Here is a 10,000-nt window from a genome sequence, read left to right as displayed (position 1 = left end):
CATGTACATGTAAACCTCAAACTTGCCTGTTTTGCTGTTCAGGGGTAAAGGGCTTAAGAGAATAGGCACAACATCACAGAAGCTGGAGTCAGTCTTTGAAAATGACTTCAAACACGATGCGAAATGTGCAAGGTTTAATTGCATTTGGTCCTTGATTTGTAATATGTCACATGACAAAAAAAGCAAAAAACTCGCAAACCAAACACTACGAAAGTTTGCAAAAGCATTTAAATCAGCCGGGTTTCTACAGAATAAAAAACAATCATTACCAACCAGCATTTCAGGCGATGTGAGAGGCGATGTGAGTGACTATGCTTGCATGCAAACATGAAATATTGTGCCAGGTTACTAAGCAGTTGAATTATGGTGTTTTATTTGAAGAAACAGAAATGCCTTTTTTGAGTTTTCCGCCTTTGGTAACTGAAAATTTCCAGTATCTATTTCATATTTGTGCTATTGAGTATCGATCTACAACATTTTGAGTTGGACAAATCCTTTTTCATTTCAACTGGAATTGCTTACATTCATTTTGAAGTCTTTTGTTGCCACATGAAAAGCCAACCTTTTCCACTGCATTTGTTATGCCCAAGGCAACATTCTTATGTTTTTTTAAATAAATTTAGCTGGAACTTGGCTCTAAATCTTTGACCCGTGTGTAAGTCGAGGGCAATTTTTGGAGAAATGACAGGCATTGACACATAAAATTCTTGGTGGAAATATTGGTTAAGTAAATTAAAAGAACTTATTGTTCAACTTTTTGTACCGGAACAAGGAACAATATTTTTGTGAATTTTTGTAATTAGCGTGCTGAATTTTGTACTGAAAAGCCTATTTTATAACCTTTAAAATTAGATAGTCGAAGCCACTTGGCTATAAATAATTAAGTCCAGAAGAGTAAACTAGTTTCATTGGTCTTTGCGGACATACTATGTTTTCAACCAAAGACTCTAAAATAAGAAATCTAAAATACCACACCTCAGGCACTGGCATTCAAACAAAAAAATTCAGTTTGTATTTAATTAAATTAACAACTACATAAAAAAAAATTTCCCTTTCTCTTCTCATGGCCTGCATTAATAAAAAAAACTTAAGGTCTGTCCTTCTTTAAGTCATACATGCATGAGTAGGCCGGTGGGTAGGGTAGATGGCCGGGTGAGATAAAATATATATGGACTGATAGTGGCTGCCAGAGGTGCCTTTATAAGCTGATGTCTGATCTCACCCTAGAGAAAGAATTGCAAACTGCCATGAGACTTTGGACGTGTTCTTTTGGTACTATTCCGGATTAAGAATACACAGAATAGACGGTATTGGTGTTCTTTTGGAACCTAGCTGGTATTCTGTTTTCGGAACGAATGGAATAATATTCCGTTCATTCTGCTCCCGATACCAAAATGAATGGAATGACTGGAATACGGTTCACTCGGAATAGGCAGAATATTGTGTTCTTTTGGGAAAGTTTTGGTGGGAAATGATATGCTGCCAGCCCGGCTGGCAGCTTGAAAATTTGATTGGAATATCAATCCAAATTGTCTACCGTAGATGCTGGTCTGCTTGACTTCTCTTCTGTATCTTTAGCGGTGCGAGAACAAGAAGAGCTATCAGTTTGTGTTTGTGTTTGTGCCCTTGCCTGGCCAAAAGAACTGATGTTGGCATTAATTGGTTTGTATCCCAAACATGTTTACGCTGCCGTTGCCATGTCTATGCAAAGCACTCACAAGTCATCTTCCCCTCAAGGTTTTCAGCAAAGGAAGCAAACCGAAAAATCAAGGAAACTGCCAAAAAACTGATACTTAATTATGGCCATATTTCAAAATTTCGTGTTCAAAACTTTCGGGAAACCTTTTTCAGTCACCAGCAACTGGTGCATGCGCAGATACAATAGTTCCCAGGTCACCTTTGTTGATAGTATTCCTTATAGCATTCTTTTTTGAATTGATATTCCTGTATTCTGTTATTCCTAATCCGGAATGAGAATAGCCAGGATACTTCCAAAAGAAGGCACCCTTTGTGATGTGTGCGGTATACAGTGCAGCTCGGAGATAAGCGAACCAAAATATACAAAAAAAAAAACGTGCATACGCAAAATGTGTAAATGCGTCAAAAAAACGCGGATGCGCGTCAAGACATAAAAAGGCTCATTAGTATTTATGAGCTCTCCTTTTGTCTTTCTTTGGTTTCTTGTTTCTTTGTTGTTTCTCAATCGTTTGCCGGTGTGGTGATTGTGAAAATAATTTGCGTGTTCGCTGGTCGGTGCGTCACTAAAAGAGCAAAAAATCTCGCTATATATGCTTATTCTAATGGCGCAAAGTCCTTCTGGCTAGATATTTGTGTTTTAAAGCCCAAAAAATAAAATGACCAAGCTTACTTTTGGAGAAATATAAACCTATCGACAAACTGCACACAAAAACCTTTTTAACATCAAAATTTACATGAAAGCGTTGAGAGCGAATCATAATACCAAAACAAACTTCGTACCGGTGCATCCGTTTAGTCGTAAACTAAAAAACACTACTCGTAAGCAAAGGGGCCATCATTAGCAGTTTTGTACAGCGATTCATCATTTAAAATTGAGTATTTAACTCCTTTTGTCATTTTGGATGTGAATACTTAAGTAAAGTGTGACGCTCACCGATAGCTGAAAAAATACAAACAACTTTGGCGTCCAAGGCTGGTGCGTCTGTTACTCGTTACATTTAAAAACACAACTCTTTAGCAAACGGCTCATCATTAGCAGTTTTGTGCAGAAATTCATCATAAGGCTGAGAATTTGCAGCTTGAGTTGTTTTGTTGTAAATGCAGCGACAAAGAATGATTTTTTGGCGTGGATTTTCAGCGCGACAGTGAAGTCAAACACGGTTGCCGACACGTGACAAATACTATTTTAATTCATGTAATTTCCACATCTTCAGCTCTGTTGGGAATGATTTTCTGATTTCAACAGGTACAATGCTTTCATTTGAGACGCAAAATTTTTCTTCAAAGGCTCAATGGATACGCTGATCACATTCATTTGGTTTTTCTGTAAGGAAAAGTATTGGGTTAAATTTGGGCATGCGCGGGCAAGAGCTAGGCCATCGTGATGTGATTTGTCCTATGTGATTCGGGGCATCTCAGTTCAAAGAAAATATTAAAAAAGAACTTTCTATGATATGCCGATCGCATTTATTTAATTTTTCTGCATGGAAAAATTGGACTTTTTTTGCACGCGTTGGTAAAAGGTTATCGTGAAATGACTGTAACCGCGTCACGGCAAACACTGACAAAAATCATTGCTTCACTTTTTTGGGGCATAATTTGCTGATTTAATTTCACTCGTCTTTCGAGACCTTTGTTGCATTTAAAGGGTATTAAACTTCGAAATAATGCCCTGTGGATGTTTTCATCGACGGCATTTGCGAATCGAAATTGATTAGTAATCAAAGCGACATACATGCACATGTAAATTTTCGACAGTCACGCAATTTATTCTTTTGTCTTCGTAAACAATAACAGGAAAGCAAAATTACTGTTGTGAATAACAGGCACAAACGCGTATACAATATGCAATTTTAGACGCGTCGAAAAAAATGCGTACATGTATACGCGTATTGTGTGCGTTTATTTTGCGTGTGTGTTGTTCGCTTATCTCCGAGCGGCACTGTATACATGCAAATCTAAAACCATAAACCATAGTAATTATATTTATCTATTCTCCTTCAGTCCTCTGGCGGTGGCCCTTCTTTTTTCGGCCGAGGACTTCCAACCTACTTAACGTCTACACCTGCAGTATCTGCCCTGGCATCAAACCGACCATCCAGCCACACCCCCGGTATTCTGTCCATGACACATGCTACGGATAGCAGCTCTGGAATAAGCAGTGTACCAACACAATCCTCTGATCCAGCCGCCACACCTTCTTCTCTTGTGCATAATTATGGTCCCACACCCTCAGTTCATTTTGCCGATGAAGTGATTACTCATGAAACAGGCAACGGATCTCGCCTGGCATCTCTTGTTGCCCAGTCCCTAAACGTGAGTCAAAGCACGGCATCCAGTACTGCTACCAGTGGTCAGACCATGGCTGTTACACCTGTGGTACGATATATGAGTTTTGGAAATGATTTGCAAAATAGTAAGTGCCTGCCATGAGGCTGTTAGTATGGAGTGAAGTTGAGCAACAATGACAGCTATGGCACCAGCAACAAGACAGTTTAACAAATTATTATTGCTTTAAATGTTATTAATGAGGCAGATTTTTCTGTGCTGCACTTGCAGCAAGTGCAACGCAGCACTTTATTGCTTTGCGGTAGTCTGGTCAGCAATAATGGCTGGTTTACACTTAGGAGCTAAGCAATTAAGTTATTAGCACAAGCAGTGTGCACAGACACATTAACTTGTTATTAATTAAAGGTGCTAACGATCAAGACACTACCACCTTTCTGTTGTGTTGCTTGTGCTTATGTCTTTGTTGAACTGCCTGAGAGAATAATTGTGCTTAATGTGTTAACATGCAGAATCTGAAATGACAAGTAGAGACAAAGAGCAAGCTCACTAGATTAGATTGCCAACAATCTGCAACGTTGGTTATAACTGTGTGCTCCTGAACACAATGGGAGACTGCATAGTCCTAGCACATTACACAGCTGGCCAGCCATGCCTCAATTTTACCTTTGCTTTAATTATTCTTACCCTGTATTTAGGCACATTTAAACTTAGCATTAAGATGATCTACATGTAGTTAGGGTTAGATGCCTGATAGGGTTATGCTGGTGGCGTGTGTCCCCACAATAACGTGGCAAACACAGTAACCATGATAACACATTCCACCACTTTTTCAAAACCGATGCGCGAAAAAGCCTCAGGGATAGTAGTCACATGCTGCTTCAAGAAAGCCAAAATCTCTGAGAGGGTGCAGATTTATAGCTGATAGGCATTGGTTTTCCATCAACCTGACATCTAAATCACATGGGTGGAAATGCCCTTCCTAGCCACATACTGTAAGTTAACTAGGGTGTTTATGACAACGGTGCATATAAACTGTGATTTGTTGATACTGAAAGAGGTCAAGGATACCTTGCAGGGTCATGCTCATACAGTGAATGACAAGTAGTGTAAGAGTGTGTAAGGTTAAAGGTTTTGTAACAACAAGGTAAATGTAGGGATTATTAATTTTTCCCTTTCAGCCTCATATGAAGTTTCTGAAGCCACTCTACTCCGAGAGATCATTTACATATTTCAAGGAATTGAGGGAAAAATTATTAAGCTGGACCAATCTAATGATGCCTATCGCATTGATTCTAAACTTGGTGTTCCTCGATCAGTCCGTGACCTTGTGAACAAACTTGCTGAACTTGGGTGGCTCTACCGCAAGATACGCAAATATTTGGATGCACATGCAGGTGGGATTTAGTGCCATGGCTGTACCTTGGTAAATTTTATTTTGGGAACGTTATCAAGTACCAGTACCTTAACCCTAGTTAGAACTTCTTACTTACATATACATGATGCTGACAGCTTGCAATCTACTACATTCCTAAAGACTACAAAAGAAATGCACAGTAAGCACTATTGTGTAAAAGATGAAACAACAACAATGATATTAATGTAAGGAGAAATGTAGACTCGGAAAATTCGAGACCCACAAATCGACCCTTGCTCACCATAGAGTCTCCAGTAGCTCAGTGGTTAGAGCATCCGACTAGATCACGGAGGGTCGTGGGTTCAAATCCCATCTGGGACTCGCATATTTTTCCGAGTCTACATTTCTCCGTACATTTAATATCATTATAAGCGCTATTGAGTGGCATTTAACGTGTCATTATATCTACCATGGCTAATAAGCTAATGTGTGTAAATCATCGTTCTAGCAATGTCCTGGTTTTTTTTGCATTCAATTTCTCATGCCCAGCAAATACTACAGGTATAGTGTTTATATCCATGCCTTCCTAACTTACATGTCGAGTGCTACTATTATAAAAAGCCACTTTTTTCTTAAGATTTTGAAAGTCTGTTTGCTGAACACCTCACTGGCAAACGTTTGAGCCTTGATTGTTATCCCAGGGCTGTTTACTTTGGGTGTAAACCTGGCGACACACTGTTCAACATTGTGCAACATTAATTTTGTTGCTCAGTAAATGTGGCATGATGACAATGTTGAAACTTGTAGAATGCAAGGCTATAAACACATTCAACTTTTGTCAAGCGAGAATTAATTATTGTTTCCATTTTTGGCAGCAAATTTGGAAATAGCTTATGCAAAAGGTTGTTGTCACTGTGTGCTGTGAGCTTTCAATCTGGGTCAAAAGACTTCAGTATTGGGCGCCGTACTGGTCAATATTGTTTACTTATTTCTATGGTATCTTAGACTTTTTATGTGGTCTCTTTGAAATTTTATGGGGTCAACCTGACTTTTTGTATGGTCAACTTGTGACTTTTTATTTAGCCAACCTAACTTTTTATATGGTCAACCTTTGACTTTTTATTTGGTCAACTGTTTACTTTTTATATGGTCAACCTGGGTTTTATTTGGTGAACCTGTTTTTTGATATGGTCAACCTGTGACTTTTTATATATGGTCAACTGGGTGGACTTTTTATTTGTTTAACTATAAAATGCATCGCATGCCTGATGCGGCTTTCAGTGCAATCCAGAAGTGACAGCAGTACGATGATCTTCGTGATGTTTGACCAAGTACGAGTTGAGACATAGCGAGAGAAAGAAATGAAGATTGGCAGATTTGGAAAGCAGATTTGGAAAGTCGATGCAATACTTTGCAAGATGAAGACAGACCTGGAGAAAGCACTTATCTGCATTGTTTAAACATCTTAGTTTCTATGATTTAAAAAATAATCTTTATTATAATTTACTGAAAACATTGAAACTTATGATTGACGATTGATGACATTTCTGATTTCCTTGACTGTATGCTACTCTGAAGACATCTAAGACACCAATGGTGTCCACTGAACACATCAAACAGTGATTTTATTGAATAAGATCTCTTTTATTCTTAACTGTTAATTTCAACAACAAAAAAATGTTGTAACATAATTATTACGATTATTCAAAATTATTCAGACAGTAGAGCCTTAACAACCATATACCCCATCATACAACCCTTCATGATGCACTTCTTGCAATTTTATTCCAGGTGGCTGACATCGATTTCTATCACATTCCAGCAAGTTTACGTGATGTTTACCAGTGTTAATGCATGTTCTTGATACCACTTTTGTTGTATCAACCAATTAATACAACAATCTAGAAAGTGATATAAACTGTGCCATCCAACCTAATTCTGTAAGTTCCACATTCTCCTCAATGTTTGTGACACATCTCTATGTGTTTAGTCCTGTTTCTTGCCTACAGTGTCTTTACTTATTATTATAGCGGGCACTATCGTTATCTAAGCTTATGGAGTGGTGTGTGGTTGAGTTGTGAGCAGGTACAATGTGTTGCTTCGCAGGAGAGTCCTGTTTTTCAATCTCAAGCTTCACTTGGCCTTGGAATCTGTACTACCGAAATTTGCACATGGAACAAAGGAGCCTCATTAACCGAGAAGTACATGTACAGTATGCAAAGCATTCCATGGTTCATTAAGTGCTTTTATACTGATCTATTCAAGAGACCGTTCTACTTATTCTTTGGATTGTCACGAATTAGGAGATGCAAACGTCCATGCTCATACTACCCTAACACCACTGCTTCATTCCACGTGCAGCTTATTGGTGATCTTGTGTACAAGCTTAACCCGGGTCCTGTGGGACTTGCGGACAATGTCTTACGCTCTACTATCCATAGACAATGGAACGGCAGGACCGGAACAATCACTTCAATGAGAAACATAATAAAAACGATTATTTCTCCTGTGGCTGCTTCACGGCACGTTTTTAAACACTGTAGCATTTGGCGTAACACCGATAACCTGATCACAATATGTCATGTGGCTGGAACGATTTACCTGCAAAAACAAATGGTAGTTTGTAATCTTAATGCTCGCTCGGTCAGGAATAAAACAACTGTAATCTATGATTACATATGCGATCACAATGTCGACTTGATGGCCCTGACAGAACACTGGCTTACACCAAAGGATTCTGCTGTTAAGGCTGAAATATGTCCTGATGGTTACAGTATTCTTGTTCACGAAAGATCAGATCGCCGTGGCGGTGGTACTGGGCTACTTTACCGTGACTCGTATGAAGTCTCTATGATTAACTCTGGAGTCAGCGAGCATGGATCCTTTGAGTATTCGGAGTGGCTCGTGAAGGCATCTTCTTGTAGTTTGCGGGTTATAGTCATATACAGACCACCTTATTCAGACAATCATCGAGTTCCGATTAGTGTCTTTCTATCGGAGTTTCCTGAATACCTAGAGACTGTGCTGTTATGCAAGGAACTCTTACTTATAACTGGTGACTTTAATATCCATGTCGATGACCTTCAGGTCTCTGACGCATGGAAGTTCTTGGAGACATTGGAAGCCTTGGGATTGGAGCAACAAGTCGACCAACCTACACACCGGGATGGGCACATACTCGATCTAACCATCACGCGCATGTCCGAGAGTCTGGTCACCAGTACACCTGTGGTTGACCAATTTATATCAGATCATGCTGCTGTTCGATGTCGGCTTGCACCACCCAGGCCTGGTCTCATAGTTAACACCATCAGCTATTGGAAAATCAAGTCTGCTGGCATTGATCAACTGAAAGAAGATATACAGCAGACCTCCCTCTACATAAGAGAGGTACAAACTAATGCCAATGACCTAAATGACTATGTGAAGGAGTACAACACCACCCTCTCAGAACTCCTCGATCGGCATGCGCCGCAAAGGACTCGGACTTGGGTGACTCGACCAGTAGTTCCATAGTACAATGAAGATATTGATCAAGCTAAGCGCACCCACAGGAAAGCTGAACGCAAATGGAGGAGAACGAGACTTCCATGAGACTTTGAAGATGACAAAAAGAAACGGAGCTATGCCACGAAGCTAATGAACAAAGCTAGACAAGAATTCTATACTCACTTTGTTGAAGAGAATAGCTCTAACCAGAAAAAGTTGTTTAATGCCGCAAACAAGCTACTCGGCAAGCGCAAACAGTTGCGCTTTCCTGAGCACATAAACAAGGTCGTGCTGGCTATCCATCTTCATCCACAAGATCAGGATCTTGTACCTTCAGACGGTGTTACGAACAGAACCCTAAACTCTTTTAACAACCTGAGTGAGCGCAACGTTAGTGACTTGATTAACAATTCTGCAAAGAAGTCTTGTGTCCTGGATCCGATGCCCACTTGTCTAATCTATGACTCTCTTGACGTGTTGCTGCTGGTAATAACTAGAATGGTGAAAGCATCCCTGTCTACAGGGCACTTCCCGGATGAATGGAAGGAAGCTGTTGTGAGCCCTTTACTGAAAAAAGGTGCAAAGGACTCTGGTCACAAAACCTACGACCAGTGAGCAATCTGCAATTTGTTTCGAAGATCACAGAGAGAGCAGTTTTCAACCAGATTTATGCCCACGTAACAGAAAACGGACTGTTTCCCGAATTACAATCGGCGTACAGAAGTGCACATAGTACAGAGACGGCACTGTTGAAAATTGTTAACGACATTCTACTAAATATGAATAGCCAACATGTGTCATTGCTAGTTCTCCTGGACTTAAGTGCCGCATTTGACACGGTGGACCATCATATCCTTCTTCGCCATCTTGAGACCTCATTTGGAGTCACTGGTGATGCCCTCAAATGGTTCAATTCTTATTTGTCTGGTCGGACCCAACGCATCATTGTCGACGGGAAACTGTCCTGAAGAAAGATGTCATCTGTCCTTTGGTGTGCCACAGGGATCGTGTCTTGGTCCTCTTCTTTTTTCTGTTTATGCCAGCAAGCTCTTTGAAGTAATAAAGTCTCATCTACCCCACACCCATGCATGGTTCTACAAGGTGGTACAAGATTTTTGTCCACTAAAACCTGAAATTACTCGATTTGTGAATGGATCCCATTTTAAGGTT

At 39.9% G+C, this 10,000-nt stretch overlaps 1 protein-coding gene and 1 non-coding gene across 3 annotated transcripts in view; both read left to right on the top strand.

Moving 5' to 3' along the window:
• LOC138028806 (gamma-tubulin complex component 3 homolog) overlaps window positions 1–10,000 on the top strand; it is a 119,488-nt gene that overhangs the window by 12,162 nt on the left and 97,326 nt on the right. For both annotated transcript variants that reach the window (XM_068876429.1, XM_068876431.1), the window contains exons 6-7: window positions 3,703–4,114; window positions 5,166–5,381. In XM_068876429.1, coding sequence (XP_068732530.1) covers window positions 3,703–4,114; window positions 5,166–5,381 — 628 coding nt within the window. The remainder of the gene's footprint in view (window positions 1–3,702; window positions 4,115–5,165; window positions 5,382–10,000) is intronic.
• On the top strand, window positions 5,649–5,722 carry Trnas-aga (transfer RNA serine (anticodon AGA)). The gene has a single exon. It is a non-coding gene; the product is annotated as a tRNA-Ser (tRNA).

The sequence above is a fragment of the Montipora capricornis genome, chromosome 13 (assembly GCF_036669925.1).
Source record: "Montipora capricornis isolate CH-2021 chromosome 13, ASM3666992v2, whole genome shotgun sequence".
Lineage (NCBI taxonomy): Eukaryota > Metazoa > Cnidaria > Anthozoa > Scleractinia > Acroporidae > Montipora > Montipora capricornis.
The sequence above is the reverse complement of the archived record's forward strand: the minus strand, read 5'-3'. Positions and strand labels throughout refer to the sequence as shown.